This window comes from Pseudoliparis swirei, chromosome 22 (genome assembly GCF_029220125.1).
Source record: "Pseudoliparis swirei isolate HS2019 ecotype Mariana Trench chromosome 22, NWPU_hadal_v1, whole genome shotgun sequence".
Lineage (NCBI taxonomy): Eukaryota > Metazoa > Chordata > Actinopteri > Perciformes > Liparidae > Pseudoliparis > Pseudoliparis swirei.
Genome location: NC_079409.1, coordinates 12,790,170 through 12,807,236, shown reverse-complemented (window position 1 = coordinate 12,807,236; position 17,067 = coordinate 12,790,170). Strand labels below are relative to the sequence as shown.

General features: G+C 40.9%; 3 protein-coding genes across 6 annotated transcripts in view; all 3 read left to right on the top strand.

The window, feature by feature from the left end:
• Window positions 1-5,910, top strand: part of atp8b2 (ATPase phospholipid transporting 8B2) — a 33,192-nt gene extending 27,282 nt beyond the window's left edge. For 2 of the 3 annotated variants that reach the window (XM_056443923.1, XM_056443922.1), the window contains 5 exons: window positions 539-784; window positions 895-1,033; window positions 1,681-1,811; window positions 4,019-4,606; window positions 4,679-5,910. In XM_056443923.1, coding sequence (XP_056299898.1) covers window positions 539-784; window positions 895-1,033; window positions 1,681-1,811; window positions 4,019-4,606; window positions 4,679-4,768 — 1,194 coding nt within the window. In that variant the 3' untranslated portion in view covers window positions 4,769-5,910. Of the gene's footprint in view, window positions 1-538; window positions 785-894; window positions 1,034-1,680; window positions 1,812-4,018; window positions 4,607-4,678 lie in introns of those variants that run through there. The other variant, XM_056443924.1, reaches the window with a different exon arrangement.
• Window positions 5,911-6,391: 481 nt separating this feature from the next.
• On the top strand, window positions 6,392-12,375 carry il6r (interleukin 6 receptor). 2 transcript variants are annotated; one of them, XM_056443925.1, is made up of 10 exons: window positions 6,392-6,625; window positions 7,582-8,175; window positions 8,768-8,891; window positions 9,091-9,269; window positions 9,365-9,534; window positions 9,647-9,797; window positions 10,435-10,472; window positions 10,576-10,633; window positions 10,943-11,048; window positions 11,207-12,375. In XM_056443925.1, exons 1-10 carry the CDS (start codon window positions 6,544-6,546, stop codon window positions 11,484-11,486), a joined length of 1,782 nt encoding a protein of 593 aa, XP_056299900.1. In that variant the 5' UTR covers window positions 6,392-6,543; the 3' UTR covers window positions 11,487-12,375. The 2 variants fall into 2 exon arrangements, with proteins under 2 accessions (XP_056299900.1, XP_056299901.1); XM_056443926.1 differs by lacking the exons at window positions 10,435-10,472; window positions 10,576-10,633.
• Window positions 12,376-12,540: 165 nt separating this feature from the next.
• Window positions 12,541-14,808, top strand: LOC130212753 (RIIa domain-containing protein 1). Its single transcript, XM_056443927.1, has 4 exons — window positions 12,541-12,694; window positions 12,777-12,853; window positions 14,294-14,340; window positions 14,667-14,808. The coding sequence occupies exons 1-4, from the start codon at window positions 12,614-12,616 to the stop codon at window positions 14,729-14,731; spliced, it is 270 nt and encodes an 89-aa protein (XP_056299902.1). The 5' UTR covers window positions 12,541-12,613; the 3' UTR covers window positions 14,732-14,808.
• Window positions 14,809-17,067: the final 2,259 nt, after the last annotated feature.

The window sequence follows — 17,067 nt, the reverse complement described above, 5'->3', positions numbered from 1 at the left end:
CTGTTGCTGTCTAAATCGTTATCAGCCATGACAACAGTGCAATACTAAATGATAGCAGTGTTGGTCTGTTGGTTGGTCAATCCACCACTTTGGACCACACTGAAATATCTCAACAAGGATTAGATGGACTTCCATCACATTTTGTAGACTGCCCCTATAATGCCACAATACGGTCGACATTGAGAAGAAACTACTGAATGGATTGCCATGACATTCATTATGACATTCAGGATGTTGAAATAATTTAGTTTTTGGTTGTCATCAGGTTGAACTTTTACCGTGTCCAATATTTGGGTTCATGAACAAATAACTCCAAACTATTCCCGCCGGTATCAGCTGTGTTTTGTGTTAAGTTCTGCTCCCGTGTATGCCAAACCAAGATGGGGAACATGGTAAAGCTCTACCTGCTTCACATTGGCATGTTAGCGTTGTCACTGTATGCATTGAGACTCTTGGTAAACTGTAAATTCCAGGTAACACAGAAGGCCGGTGTTGTTTTAGTCATAAATGCAGCTCCTCACGTCTTTTCTTACTGTAGGACGTTCCTGACCAGAGGAGTCTGGAGTATCCTAAACTGTATGAGCCCGGGCAGCTCAACCTGCTCTTCAACAAGAGAGAGTTTTTCATCTGCATCGCCCAGGGCATCTACACATCAGTGGTGCTGTTTGTTGTCCCCTGTGCTGTCCTGTCCGACGCCACTCAGAGCACCGGAGTGCCCCTCGCTGACTACCAGACGTTTGCAGTCACCACGGCGACAGCCCTGGTCATTGTGGTCAGCGTACAGGTGAGAGAGGCCGGGCTTTCGTCACAGCTCGCAACTTCAGTGTTTCACTACTGTCCGACCCAGCATTGCGTATTAACTGTGATGTTTTGCACGTGTGTCTGGTTATGTAGATCGCTCTTGACACAGGCTTCTGGACTGTTATCAACCATGTGTGTGTGTGGGGCTCTCTGGGCTTATTCTTCTCCATCATGTTCACTCTGCAAAGTCAGACCCTCTTCAGGATCTTTCCCAATCAGTTCCACTTTGTAGGTCGGTCCCCTCTTCTTGTTGTTTGTCTGGCACGCACACAAACACTAACACACAGACAGACACACTGACCAATACTTAATGGTTGTTCCCAATATCAAGTATTTGAGAATCTAAAATTATAAAAAATAAGAACAAAATCTTTATCCTTAAAAAAGTAAAGATGCTTCACATGTGTCAAGTGCATTGTAAGAGCACTGAGGGAGGATCATTTAGAATTGCCATATTAACTAATATATTTAAATATTTACAGTTTCAGTACTAAAACAGAAACCATAATATAGTCATTTTAAACAGAAACATTTAATTATTCTAAAGAACTATAATTCTATAAACAAAACAAAACAAAAGTATTTGAAGATTGAATCAGGAGAAGGTCAAGAAAGTAAATTACCTTCAAAATGCATGCAATCAAACATGAATTCACTGCCACCTGTTATTCTATATATAACAAGCTAAAATATGCCAATGTATTCGCTCTATGAAAGATAATATCTTCTTATTGTCAACTGCTGAAATAATTTCAGGCTACCATTGAGATCATCATGGAAAGATTTCTAATATGCGTGTGTTCTTAGTATTTGTGAAATGCTGTAAACTCCTGAAGCATATTTGCTAATGTTTGTGTTATTGTATGTTTGTGAGTACAGGTAGTGCCCAGAGCACGTTGTTGCAGCCAGTCGTGTGGTTAACTATTGCGCTGGCGACAGCAATATGTATAGTTCCAGTTTTGGCATTCCGCTTCCTCAAGGTGGACCTGAAACCACAGCTGTCAGACACGGTGAGAACACACACACAACACAAAGCGTCTAACCCCGATGTGACCATCATTACCATCGCATTGAAAATGCGGAAGGTTATGTTTTGATCGCCGTGTATTTTTTTTACATTTTTTATTTTATTTATTTATTTGTATGCGTTTTACTCGCATAACTCCAAAAGTATTAAACCGAATCGCATGAAATTTGGTGGGATGATTGGTTATTATCCCGGAACCATTTGATTAGATTTTGGGATCGATCGGGTCAAAGGTCAAGGTCATGAAAAGGTCAAAATCGTATTTACCATAGCGCGGTCAATTTCTATCCAATTGGCATGCAACTAATGCCAAAATGTTCATAATTCAATGCCAAATCTTGTGATATGCGAAGGTATGCGCTCTACCGAGTGCCCATTCTAGTTACCCTGATGTGGCCACCTTTACCCTGATGTGGCCATCTTTACCCTGATGTGACCATCTTTAACCTGATGTGACCATCTTTACCCTGATGTGGCCATCTTTACCCTGATGTGACCATCATTACCCTGATGTGGCCATCTTTACCCTGATGTGGCCATCTTTACCCTGATGTGACCATCTTTACCCTGATGTGACCATCTTCTTCTTTATAACATGTGTCAATGTCTCATCTTCACAACAGGTCACTTTGAAACTGGTCTCAGCCAATGATTAACTACACACGTACAAACAATTATTGTGTGTGTGTGTGTGTGTGCGCGAGTGCATGTGTGTGTGTGTGTGTGTCTGTGTGTGTGTGTGTGAAGAAGAAGAGTCCATGCTTACTGTCACTGGCCTTGTGCACTTAGAATACTCTGTAAATATTGACTTATCAGTGTCCCCTGATGGCTCAAGTTACTTTATTAGACCAGTCAGTGTCTCTAACCAGCAGAACTCGCTGTGGTCGACATTATGTAGCAGTCATTCCCAATGACTGGTTCGGGACCCACCAGTGAGACCACCAGCAGATTTGATTAGGTTTGCCAAATTAATAAGCAGAATCTCTTCCATTGTATTTCATCAAACATATACGCATATTCATACATACACAATACTGATAAGTGTAGTATTTCTAACATCGAATCCAATATCGAAGGCCTCCGTGTATTTGTTTCTTTTACTGAAGAGAGGACATTTAAAAAATGAGATTGCCTGTTAACTTGCTTTAATGCATTTATTTGGTCTGGTTTAAAAAGTGTTTAACGTGTATTTTCAACAAAGAAAATGCATAAAACAAATTTATCAAACATATATATTTCTTAAAAATGGCTTGTTTACCTATTTAACCCTTGTGTTGCCTTAGGGTCATTTTGACCCGAATCAATATTACACCCTCCCCCCGCCTTTGGGTCATTTTGACCCGATTCAATGTTTCACCCTCCTGTTACCTTAGGGTCAATTTGACCCCATTCAATGTTTAATGTCGGTGTTCTTTCGGGTCAATTTGACCCCAGGCTGTTTTTCACTGTGTCAAACATATAAGAAATATCAACTTTTTTATATATTTAAAGGGCTATTTAACAAACAAACATAAAGTACCTCACACTTAAACTTGGAAAACAATATTAATTCTAATAATTTTCTGGAGGTTTTAATTGATGGGGTCAAATTGACCCCAAGGGTAAAATATGTCAGTAAATATAAAGGTAACAGGAGGGTTAAACATTGAATGGGGTCAAATTGACCCTAAGGTATACAGGAGGGGCAACTGTGGTGTATTTTGCATTACAGCTCTTAAATATACAACCATAAATATACACAAGGTTTCCATGGTAGATAATACCATTGTTTAGAGTTGGACCAGATGTTTGACATCAGGAGACCCTTATGGAATGACGTGATTCTGCTCCAATGCTGGACCAAAACGCCCTTTCCTGCTTCCTTAAAAGAGGTAACACAAATTCATTTGTGTGTATTTCGTGGATTTTCTAGACCTTCTGAAATCACCCGGGCTGTAAGCAGTATACGCTCGTAATTAGACCTGTTTTCTTTCTGTAATAAAACTGCATTATATCAGCAACAAGACCGTGTCCGCAGAGATCTTTTCATCACCAACATTCTTCAACATCACGGCCGACTGAAGATTTACAACACAACCTTTAAGATATCATTTCTCTTTATGAGAAGCTCCGTAGCTTAGCTTGACTCAAGGACAGAAAACTGTGCCAAACCACCGACAACCAAACCTCTTGTCCACGCTCCTTCTCCAGGTCCGCTACACTCAGCTGGTGCGGCAGAAGAAGCGAAAGCCGGTGGGTCGTAGCGTGGGAGGTGTCTGGCGTGGGCTGGGCAGCGTGTCAGAGGGCCGTCTGGGTGCTCGGGGCAGTTCCAGGAGATCCGGCTACGCCTTTGCCCACCAGGAAGGATTTGGAGAGCTGATCACGTCAGGAAAGAACATGAGGCTCTCAACTATGGCCATGGCCACCTTTGCCTCCAGACACAGCTCCAGCTGGATCGACACGCTCCGCAGGAAGAAGCCCTCGCACCCTCACACACCTCCCAGCGCCTCCGGGGAAAGCAGCCCGGCACGCAGTTGTGTGTCCGGGTCAGTTGCGCCGCTCTCAAATTCCTCCTCTGTTCTGGGCTCACAAGACACGGCCATCGAGGAGGTGACTGGTGCAGTGCCGGCCCAACAGACTGTTCCCGCTTCATCCACACAAACGCCACCAGCTTCGGAAGCAGCTGCACCTCAGGGTTCAGCCCAGGCCGAGAGTGCAGGCGTCCTTATCTCCGCAGCAGAGAGCTCCAATGAGGGAGACTCACCTGGAGGCTGGACCATCACTCTGGGCGCCATGCAGGTGAGTTGCAGTGATCAATACAAGTACATCTAAAACCATGCACATTGACACAACCTTCCTTCTCTCCGACAGGAAGCTCTGTTTGGTTGGAAGGCTCGGGCCACTGCATCCAACAGCCCCCGCCCACCCTCTGTCCCCATGGAAACCAGCCAGATTGAGTGAAACATTCAGAATAAATGGAAGAATAACTTGTTCACTAATGTCCATCACATGTTTGCACACACAGGCAGGTTGTGTGACATGCTTTGCTGGAGAGAAACTGAGTTATAGAGAGTAGACTGTCAGTTCTCTCTGTTTCGCAACGGAAGCTTCTATAATAGGTCAAATAAATTCAAATCATCGGCAGTGGCATATCCTAATGACATGGACCTTGTCCAACTGTGAATTGGGATTTATTGGAGATATACTGTTCCCACGGCATTGACTAGAACATCACGAGACTTACAGTATTTACCAGAAGCAAAGCAGCGGTTGTGGAAAAGGTAACTTACTATTAATGATGTTAAAGATTATTTCCACTTGTAATTTCAAGTTAAGCCTTGTTCAGAACCGAGCTTCCCTCAAAATCAACAATGGGTTGAATAAATGAACAGAATAAAAATAACTTTAATCAGTGAAGTGCAGGCATTATTCCTAAAGATGTTTTTGTTCACTATAGTTCTCAGTGAGAATGGTGCTTTACGTTACAGGACACTTCCAAACTGTTGCAGGTCCTTTATCTCCCATTGATTTTGTTTCTTACTTGTTTACTTAAAATGTTTTCCATTTCATTTTGCATCATATTGATGTGTTTTATAATGGTCAAGTTGAGTTGCACTTAGAGCTCTCAGAGCGTTTTCTCCTCTTCGCAGGTCACAAGCTTACTTTAGGTTAGACTTGAGCAAAGTGCAAAGAAACTCTGTGAAAACGGAAAAATGCTGTAACGCACCTTAAAAGGGGATTTGTCAATTTCAGTAACGGGCTTTGAATTTGTCAACGCATGAAGGAAAGGTGTAAGGAGATAATGACGCCTTAACAATGCCACCATTCTCCTCTAAAGCTTCCTGATCCATCAATCAAGTTCAACATGCCATCTGTGTTGCAAATGCTACTGTCAATTGTGGACCCTTACCCAAGTTGGGGTGAGCAGAGGAACAATATAAACCTGTTCCAGGATCAGCCCCTTCTACTGCAGTCTTCATCAAAGTAGCTATTTGACTGGAAACACAACAGTATGCAAACATGACCTGCAAAAACAAGACCAGAAATGAATGTACAGTTGAAAGGTGATCAATAAACGTGTCATCTTTCTTTCAAATGAGAGAATCAAACTGTGTCCATGTTATTTCAAGGAGCAACCAAGGTGTACGGTAGAAATGACCACCTGGGGCAAGAAATGAGGTTCAGTGGTACTTTATATGGCAACAGCACGTGTGAGTCGTCTTTATCACAGTGTGACAGTGATTGGAAAACATGAACAAATGTGTGGACTTGATTTACATTTTATATTGGAATAAAACAATCCTATAGCAAATACAATAAATAAATTCCCACACTTACAGTATGTAATTAGAATAAAGTCCTAGTGATACAGAACAATCTGGATATCAACTTGCGTATATGACTTCCTGACTTTTACCCATTCTAAATATGAATTTATTAGAGCAGGCCTATGTTCAGCTTCCACGGGGTCTTTATCTCGGTGAGGATTTCCTCTTTAACGGACTGAGCGACGGGAAGAGAGCTGGGTTTCACAACACCGGGTCTGACTGACAGCAGCCGGCTGCAACCAGAGGAAGCCGGGAGCGGAGCCGCCCGCGTGCAGAGGAGGACCTTCAGTGGCTGCTGCTGTAGATATGCGGGTGGAGATGTCGTCCAGAGCCAGAGCAATCTGCACCCGGTGCTGTTGGCGTGCACCTGATGGTGTGAGCACCGGCTGAGGGGACTCATGCGCAAACATGCGGATTGTTCTCCTTTTGCTGTGCGTTCTGTGCGCCGCGCGGGTCCGGGGCGCTTTCGACGGAACCTGCCCCAGAAAAGGTAAAAAGCCGAAGCTTTGTGATTTATCCTGCTAAGTCATTAAAACAATCAAGAACGTGTTGTGAAGTAATAGATGTCACTCACAGGAGTTTCTCATATTGTTGACGTGTGCTTTGTTTGTCAGGACTGTGAAACATCGTTTAGCAAACGTTTATATTCCGTGTTTTTTAGATAATATTTACAGAACTTGAAGAAAAAATAAGGAACTTATCTGTATTATCATTCTGTGTTTTGTGTACGTCTACATTTCTGTTGTGTAGCTTTTGGTCGAAACTCAGAGAAATGTTCTTCATAGCCTACTAGCCTATATTGTTTTTAATGTTTTTTAATTTAACTTTTGTTATTTATTTTTTCTTGAAGGGGTTGAAGTTCCTTTTTACTTTGATGTCAACAAATTAATCAAATTATGAATGCAGGTCAGATACATTCTGGGTCAGGCATATTGAAATGATAGAATTAAATATGTGTAAATGTATTCAAACTAAATCCCGCACACGCAGGCGCACACGTGTTCTTCTCTCAGCTGCAAACCCCCTATTGAACTGAACTGTCGGAAAGTGGAATGATAGGAGAGAAAGTGTGCACTAAGGGCAATGGACAGGAGTATATGCGCTTCTCAAGTCATAATTGGTTGAGTTTTGAGTGCAATCAGATAATCTGTGTATTTAGGTGATGGCAGAAATGTAAATAAGTGAGATGACAAAGAGAGGGCACAGAAAATAGAAACAGTAAAAGAGGAAGTTAAGATGGAGTTGGTTATTTTGGTTATATGCAATGTTGCATTCTCTCTGTGCCGTGCGTATCGTTGAGAGTACTCAATGGGAAATAATTTTGTGCAAAATACTGGTTAAATGTACAATAAAACAAAGTCTGTCTCCGACGTACACAAGTCATAACACTCAGCACACCCGTTGGATTACATAAGATGTGTAAATGATGTTTGTTTCTCTGTGCAGAGCCTCCACCTGGTGTGCTGGTTGTATCCCAGGGCAGTAAGTTGGTTTTGACCTGCAGTGGCCGTGTGGAGGTGGACGGGGTGAAGGTCAGCATTCACAGAAACAGTGCAAACATTAGAAGAGGGAATTCCTCTAATGCAACCCCAACCACTGAAAACATAATCAGCGAAACTGGAGTCTGGATGAAAATTAAAAAACATCCTGTGAATGAGGGAAAACAGCCCAACTCAACTTTGGCTGGAGAAAGCAGAAGCCTCGGACTTACAGGATATACAGCTTCTACCAGCACTCACACAGCCCGGCCAACCAGTGTGGACAGACAACTAAAGGGTGAAGAGATGGATGGCATGGGCGATTATGAGGAAGAGGAGGAAGCGGAGAAAGGGAGCAGAGTTACAAGGGGCACAAAGTCAAGGCTGCAGTGGAAGTGGATGAGTCGGACAGTGAGGAAAGGAGTCAGAGACCGGGGAGAAACCACATTTGAGAGGAGAGGGGCTGCACTGTCTCTGTCCCCGGTCAGACTGGAGGACTCTGGGAGGTACACCTGTTATCACCGAGGCAGAGAGAGGTCCTCCTTCCTCATACACGTTGCAGGTGAATAGTGTTGTACGTGATGATTGAAGTTTAAAGTGTTAACTTGATCCATGGGATGTTTGTCCTTCGCTCTGTCATTTGTCATAACACTTCTTCATTTTACGAACGAAACAAAAAGGTTAACATTGGTGGTGGGTTTCTGTATAAAGTATAGTATTAGTCAGACGTTGCAAAGTGCATTATGCGACACATTCAGAATGTAAGTGTTCATGAAAGATGTACTCACAATCAGTGTGAGTTTGTCACACTGATGCATTAGAACAATGAGATGGTGCATCAGATATTCATGAAGGTCTTGATATAACATTATTTTTCATACATATATACATTCTTTAATGCATACGTGCTGGTGGTATGGTGCCCTGCTTTTCTCTGTTTTACGTCATTGTTGATTCAATATTTGGTTGTTTGGGATTGTTATTTGGACAAAACAAAGAAATAAAAATGTCATATTGAACTCTGAGAAAGTATTATGGCTGTTTTTTATTCTTTTGAAAACAGCTCATGAAAAAAATATTTGACTAAAAAAATGATTGAAAATGAACTGAATGATGAGTATACAGCATCACTGCATGTCTTCTCTATGTGTTAGATCCTCCAGAGACTCCCAGCCTGTCCTGCTACAAAAGGTCACCCAGCAGTAAGATCCGCTGTGAATGGGCCCCTCAGAGGCCCCTCACGATATGGCCGAACTGTTACCTCCTCCTTAGTAAAAGGTAAAGACAGACACTGACACTACAACTACCCAATGAATAACTTATATGTGTGTGTGTGGAGGAATAAATAACCATTTTCAAACAAACCTTTAACAACATTACAAACTATAATTGAGATGCAGTTTATTTTCCGTCTCTTTGTCATCCATCTCACCCATCCTATGTGAGTGAATGTTGTCCTTGTTGTTGTTTCCCTCAGCCCCACACAGGCGTTCCTTCCATCGCAGTGCTCATACTCACATCGGAGCTCCCGCTGTTGGTGTGCTCTGGACCACAATGAGGACGAGCAGAGAACCCTCCACATGGCCTACCTGTGTGTGACGAGCATCGCAGGAAACGCCACCAGCGCCCTGCTGCACTTCCTACCGCTAAGCATTTGTACGTTTGTGGATGGAGGCGGGTGTGTGTCCATGCCACGTGGGTGTGTTTGCTTGGATGGAAAGCTCTTACTGGATTCCTCCTTGCTCCCTCAGTAAAGCCTGACCCTCCATCGGATGTGACGGTTCAACAGGAGGAGGGACAAGAGATGAGGATGACCGTTACCTGGAGTTTGCCGAACTCCTGGAAGTCTCAAGAAAGCTTTTATGTACTAAACTACGAGATCAAATACCGACCTCTCAAGTCCTCGTTATATCATGGCCAGGTGAGGGCTACTGGACAAATACTTTCTGAGCATGCACCGTCGGTGTGAGTGTGTTTACTGAACACACCCGATGTGTGTTTACCTGGTTGTCCCTCTGTATGTGTCCATGTAGATACAGGCGGTGAAGAAGCGCTCCTACACAATCACTGATGCAATGCCTGGTGTTGAGTACTTGATACAACTCAGAACCAAGGAAGAGTACGATGGTCAGTGGAGTGACTGGAGTACACCTGTCCAAGCCAGCAGCTGGTTGAGGTCAACAAGTAAGCACACATGCCCACATGCACACAGTCATACATGAAGAAATAAATGTATCAAATTAAGCCATTTCAAGATGGGGACATGCGCTTAGTGAAAGCTGTTGTTTGTGGTAAACTCAAATTAGTATGTTTTTCTTGTTCAGGCTTCCAGCAGGCAGAAAAAGTTTGTTATTGGTTTTAGAGACATTAGTGACGTAGATGACAGGGACCTGTAAGTCATTGAGCTTTATGATCTTTGTAATACATGATCCACCCTGGACACAGACAAATGCTGCCATGGCGACCAGAGGAGGAAGGGCTCCTGTTTCCTTCCTGTGTGATTGGGTTTTTCCAAATACGCTGTTCAGAAATCACCCACCCACATCTCCTCACTTGTACCCCTTCCACTTGAGCTTCTCTTCCTCTCTGAATAAGTTGTTAACTCATTGTGCATCGCATGAATCCATGCAGCATTTTGGATCAATGTATAATACTGTCAAGCAGGTCATAGGACAAAAAAAGTGCACATAAGCTACAGTATTTCAAACTAGAAAATATAGATGTCACATATGTTTTATTGTCTAGAATATGAAGGAGCTTCTTCCTGTTAAAGTTGTTGATAACAAGTCATCTGCATGGATTTTTCTCTCCTCCGCTAAAGGGTCATTCGAGTTGTTGAAAGATGATCTGTCCACGACGGTGAGAGTCAAACAGACACTCGTGTGCTGCTGCTACAGAATTCATTGTTGTCCTGCCTCCAGTATCTCACCACGTCTGTCGCAATACCTTCTCTAACTTGCAGTTTCCAGTATACACAGACAATGAGGGCAGCTCTGGTACAGATGTTGATGTGATTGATGGTAAGATATGGCAGATATTTTGGTTAATTAGGTGTGTGTGTGTGTGACGAGGGGGAAAAGGACGACAGAAAGAGGGAAGTCTTAAATCTTGTGATTTCTGAAAGCCCCCTCTGCCCCACTGGGCTTCAACAGGAAGCCATGTCATCATAATAACTGAGTTAACAACGAAACAAGCCACAGGAAACATGGCTCAACACACATCTCATCCACTCACACACACACACACACACAAGCGTGAGCGTATACATATTGCATGGATGTTTTTTCAGCTCCATTAGGATTCCTCACAGCCTCCTGTCTTTACTGCAGATCCTGAGCCAGTCCAACGTGGTGCGGCGGTGTCGCGTCATGGCCTGTGGATCTCTGCTTCCTTTGCTCTCTTGTCTCTTGTCCTTTTAGCTGCCTACATATTCAGGTATATTGTCTCTATCTAGAAACATAGAAAAATAGTATTCCCTGCTGTGTAACAAACATGGATACATTTATAACATGAGTTAGATAATTGCCAGTGGATGTCCCGGTTTTCAAATCTCAGCAAATTATTTCAGTCAACTTCTCTTATTTTCCTTTCAGACACAAGGAAAGATTTATGCGTGTCGTCATAAAATGTAAGGATTCTCCGCGGCCTCCGCCTTCCAGCCCAACGCCTCCAGAAGGGCAGGCTCTGGTGGCCTTCGCCCCCCCTCATTACAAAAAAGAACCACAGAGTGAAGTGGAAAAAGGGGAAGAAGAACAGCGGCTGAAGGAGAGGGTAGAAGCCATGAACTTCAACAACACAAGTTATTTCTTTCTCCATAGAACTCATGGGCAGGCGGAAAAGGGAATAAAACTAGCCAGTGTCACAGATGACTAAAAGATATTGGACTTAACATTGGGATTGTTTTTCAATGAGCTTCTGTTGGATGCAAACTCAGGAACCACTTGTAATCTGTCTCTCTTGAGAGATATTTTAGGCATTATTTAAGAAGACAGTATACTGTCTTCTTAAATAATGCCTAAAATATCTCTCAAAGACTTTTTGTCATTGTATTTGTCTCAAGAGCAGCCTTTTGGCTACTCTTTCTCATATCTGCCTAGTTAAAGTGTGTTGATACACCGTAGACTAGATGTGGGCCTCATTATAGGCCTGTGTCAAGCATACCACCGTATCTTCTGTTTGTATGTCATTTCTATTAATGTTTATCACATATATCGCTTGCTGCTCTTTCAGTTTGAACATATTCTTTACTGTGTTAGCCCCTAAACTCCAGGCTCTAGGAATAATACATAATAAAATAATACCGTAGTTATAATAACCCGAAGAACAACATCAATTGATATGACACATGCAGGCCTTATTAAGTTAAGTATTGGTTTATTATTTGATCTTGAGCCTCTTTCTTGAAGAGGTCATCAAATATAGTTTTTTTCGTTACCTTAGTTTTGTGTTTATATGTAGCATATTCCCAAATTAATTTAATAAAATGACCACTCAGTAAATCAGGTGCTGGTGCCGATAGTATTCTAGTGGAGAAAGCATGTGAACTGCACTCATCACACAGGGAAGAGGGAGCAATGAGTTAATACAACCCCAGCAGCATCAAGTGTGATTGTTACAGTTTTCAGGGACTACACAGCTAAATCTAAATATTCACTTAGAAAGAAATGCAAAACCTTATCAAATAGGATGCTCGTGGTCATCTGTGGATCGTGATGGGTTATTAGAAAATGTAATGAACAGACAAATAAACAAGTTGAAGGCTTCTTGTGGTTGCTGCTGATTACTATGGTGTATATCTCGAATTATTGCTGCTTTAAAAACGTGGATTAATTACAGTACAAGTAAATACCGGGAACTATTTTCCTGTCGTATGCTGCCACCTCGCGGACGTAGTCGTTAATCGCCGGAGGTCGTTTCCACGGCAACACACCGTAGCGTCTGTGTCTTTAACACGTGACCGAGTTTGTCCCTGACGGTCAATTAATCTCGAAGCAGAGAGGATGGCCGGTAACGGAGGTTTGATTAAGCTGGACGTGGGCGAGCTGAGTGCGGAGCAGCAGGAGAAGCTGCGACGCTTCAAGGTAACGACGCACAAACTCACGCGGAGCCGCAGGGCGTGGATGCGCGAGCCTTAACGCATGTTGTTGTTGTTGTTGTGGTCAGCGCAAAACGAGAATCGACAACGAGAAGTATCTGAGGTCCCACCCAGAGGTCGAGGAGTTGATGGCGGACTTTCTCAGGTACGTCTGCCCCTGCAGCGTGGTGTTGAATAGTGTTGTCTGGTTTACAAATACAGCACATATACAATATACACTCAAAGAAATGACTCATTGGATGAACTCAATTAAATTGTTGGCAGGTTTTCCATCCAATAATTATATGCATCTCCAACTCAAATTTAGCACATCAGTGCAATAAAATGTAATTAAGTTAGTCCAACTCATTTGTATCAAATACATCTCAAATAAAATAACGATATTCATTAAATTAAATTAATTTGTGTTTGTCCAACTCAAAATATAAACTAACTAACTAACAAAACATGCAAACTCCACACAGAAGGAACGCCCCGACTGGGAATTGAACCCACGGACCTGTGGCTTTGAGGTAACGGTGCGAGCCACTACACCACCGTACAGCCCTGAAAGTGTCTTCACCTTGTAAACAACTGATTTTCAGCTGGCGCATGCGCAAAGGGTAGTTCCCAATGAAACACATTTATTTTGAGTTGATATGCACACCATCTAACCTAAATAAATCTAATAAATGAAAGTATTCATACATTTTGTGTTACACCCATTAAATATAAATATCTATTTTTGTAATTGATTTATTTAAATGTATCAAACAATATTTAAATGTGTCACCTCGAAGAAGGGCTTGAATCGTTTTTGTGAGTGTAACCTAAATAAATATAATAAATGAAAGTATTCATACATTTTGTGTTACACCAATTCTATATAAATATCTTCGTTTTGTAATTGATTCATTTAAATGTATCAAACAATATTTAAATGTGTCACCTCTAAGAAGGGCTTGAATCGCTTTTTTGAGTGTAGGCCACTAAAAGAGAATTACGGATGGTATTACTCTATATCTACTCTACTTTTCCCCTTATTACAAACATCTCCGATATAAAATAAAACAACTATAGGACAATTACATTCTGAATCAAAATGTGAATGAAAGACTAAATAATTCAGATAAAGGTTTATGTTTTTAAATAAATGTAAACTGATTTATAATACTTTACTCACTGCCTTGTGTATATATTTTGTTTCCTCTAGTATTTAGTATTTAGTATTGTTATTGTGTTTTATTTGTATCTTATTTTTATTAATGCTCTAATGTGTTGGGATCCTGAAACTTCCCCACTGTGGGACTAATAAAGGATTCTTTTATCTTATATAATCTTATCTGATATTAAACTGACATGCACATATGGCCAGGCAAACCATTCCATGTATAATTGTAACTTAGCTTGTTTTTGGGATACATTTGGTCTTCCTGGTGACAATATGTTTGTCTTTTTCTTAAATCTGTTTTTCTTTTCAAGGCCTGAGTTTGCCTGTGTGGCCAATTGTTTGGAGAGTAATTTCTAGACATTCACAAAACCTCTTTTCTAAGCGGCTCTTCAAGACATACTTGTTGTACTATTTGTATTTTCTCTTTTCTTGTAGAAATGTGCTTGGCAAAAGGCCCGCCGACATCCATGAGTTTGCTGCAGGTGAGTTGCATGCAGACACACGTTCTAATGTTTTGTATGTCACATGTTTATGATATAGTTTTGTTGTGCTATACATAATAATACATTGATCGTTTACTTGTTTTTTCAACCTGAAACAACCTTCATCACGGCTGTACAGAAAGTAATTGTGAACGGCTGATTTAGCCTTAATTTAAACATGTCATGCATTTTTTATCTTTTACCACTGACGGACGTAAACATTTACAAGAGATCGACAAAGTCGATTTGGTTTATCGTGGGATTTTATGGAAAGAAGGAACACCAGCTTCATATCCCACTAACAAGTGTCAATGGTCTTTTGTTAGATCACTTCTCCAATCCAGATCTTCGTGTGGTTATTGACTCCAAAATGGAAGAAAACATCAAGTGAAACCAACCCAACAGTCACGATGCGTCTCCTTTGTGTCTTTCTGGACTCTATTTTAATAAAAAACAAAGAGACTAATACATCTGCTTCAGTCCACTTATTGCTCAGTTGATAACTTTATTGTCGGATTTCCAATCACACACAAACAGGGAGCCCGCTAAGAGGGAAGATGGTAGCAGCTGTCTCAAATGAGTGTGATTAAAGGTCAAATTATAAAAGCATTGGGTCGTTATTGAGGCAAAACTATTTGCAGATGTGTTTTGAGAGTTGGGTAACTATCTTAAATATGACATAAACAATTGTAAATGTGTAAATACATATTAGCTGTAAGTATTTAGATCCAAAAGCTGGAAAAAATAAACAATTAATCAGTTTGTGCACAAACTGATTTTATTTACACATTTGCTGAGAAATAAGATATCTGTAGGCATTTAGAGATTCTTTTTCATATTTACATATGTCATTACATGCACACGGATTGCAATACAGTTACACACACATTTTCAAATATTTTGTTTTCAATAATGGCCCCTGAGACATCATCTCGCTGCCAATAAGCCTGAACCTTCGCCAACTTTGGCAATGGCCCTAATAAATATTCTCTACGGTGAGTGTGAATAAAGCTTGTATTGTGTGGTTAAAGCTATATTCCTTTGTTGTTTTCTTTTTTTTACGACATATTTTCAGGGGATTATGCAGTTCTGTAGTTGGTTGTGGTGTGTTGACTTTATTAGCCCACCCTCCCTCTCTCTCTCTCTTAAAATGTGGTTAACTTCAAAAACCTTATTGGCATGATGTAATGACAAAAAACATGTTGCCAAACAAATACTTTTGATGTATTTCTTTCTTTGTGACATTCAGTATTATATTATCCTGCCATTTCTTCTGGAGTGCTCTCTCTCTCTCTTTCTCTCTCTTACACTCGCACTCTCACACTCGCGCACGCACACGCACACACACACACACATACACACACACACACAGTGTCTTTAAATACGATGCACCTGCTTTGACTCGGTCTAGAACAGGTAACCACTCGGGCCGAGTAACAACACTCACGTCTTCACTTTTCTGCTTAAATAACCTACCTGGTAAGTAAATCTGTTTCCTTCTGAAATTTCTTGAAGCAGCAGCAAACATGTTTAAATTCAAAACAATAAAATAAAATAAAAGATTACATTTAAGAATTTATATAATAAAGGAAATGAAAAGAAATAAAAGTGTAGTGTATCTTCGTGTATATAAAGTATAAAGTTAAAGCGGTGCAAGGTTTATTGATGTTCAATTTGCGGAGGTGATTTATTGTACAGACTAATTGCAGTTGGCAGGAATGTTCTCATGTATCTCTATATATTATTATTAATAATGTTATTATTATATAGCCAGCAAATAAATAGTTTGGCATTAAAAAAGTATAAATCAAATTGGAGTTTTTACAATTTTGCTAATCATTGGGTATATTTAAATGAGAAGTCAAATAAATGGAGAGAAAACCAAATAAATGAAGGTAAACAAACCAACATGCAAATGCTTCAATACGTGAGAGACAATGTTGAATTAAAAGTGTGTGTTTAGCCAAAGTGCTGGAGGAAGAGGGAGACGCAGACAAGCATATGATGTACTTTACCAAACATGTTTTTCACAGCAGGTTATTCTCCAAAGTCCGCTGGGCCTCCTGTAAGATGGGTAACGAGGGTGGTAACGAGATCACAAATCCTCAGAGGAGGAAGCTAGTCAGAAAACCGGAGGTGGTTTGCATAGAGACAGGTTCCATAACAACTAGGGACAGAGAAACAAACGAAATAACTTCTGTCATGGAAAGAAAAATACATCGTTACGAAAGGCAAAGGATGCAAATCCAAATGATGTCATATGTGTTGACATTAATGCCTTCTTCTCATTCTGTGCCAATGTTCAGCGGACAGGTCTTTTCCCCATGGCCCCAAAAGGAGGAACACTTCTGTTTCTCCTCGGCTGTGTGGCCTGTGCATCCTTCGGTACGCATCAACACCACCACAGTCATGGCCTCAAGCCCAAATGCATGCATGTTGTTATTGTGCCAATTTTTGTAAATGTGTGAATTCTCATAATTATCCATTACTACCTATTCAGCTAAACCACCAGATTGGATGCCTGAAAATAAACGTGACTTCAAAGACATGGCCAAAAAACTGGTCTGTAATTTCTTAAATACTTGTTAGCTTTGGAGGAGATTCTTATTTTCAAGTCCAACACAGTAAAGCTTTCATGAAAAGAGAAGGGAATTGTACAATAACACATTATAGTTTTACACCTGCATGGATAAAAACTCTTTATTTCCATTTTTCCAAGTGTTAATC

Coding starts and splice junctions, on each gene's coding strand:
- il6r (XM_056443925.1), top strand. CDS start 6,544: ATGCGGATTGTTCTCCTTTTGCTGTGCGTTCTGTGCGCCGCGCGGGTC. Junction 6,626..7,581: donor CGGAACCTGCCCCAGAAAAG/GTAAAAAGCCGA, acceptor TTCTCTGTGCAG/AGCCTCCACCTGGTGTGCTG. Junction 9,535..9,646: donor CCTCGTTATATCATGGCCAG/GTGAGGGCTACT, acceptor GTGTCCATGTAG/ATACAGGCGGTGAAGAAGCG.
- LOC130212753 (XM_056443927.1), top strand. CDS start 12,614: ATGGCCGGTAACGGAGGTTTGATTAAGCTGGACGTGGGCGAGCTGAGT. Junction 12,695..12,776: donor AGAAGCTGCGACGCTTCAAG/GTAACGACGCAC, acceptor TGTTGTGGTCAG/CGCAAAACGAGAATCGACAA. Junction 14,341..14,666: donor CATCCATGAGTTTGCTGCAG/GTGAGTTGCATG, acceptor GTCTTTTGTTAG/ATCACTTCTCCAATCCAGAT.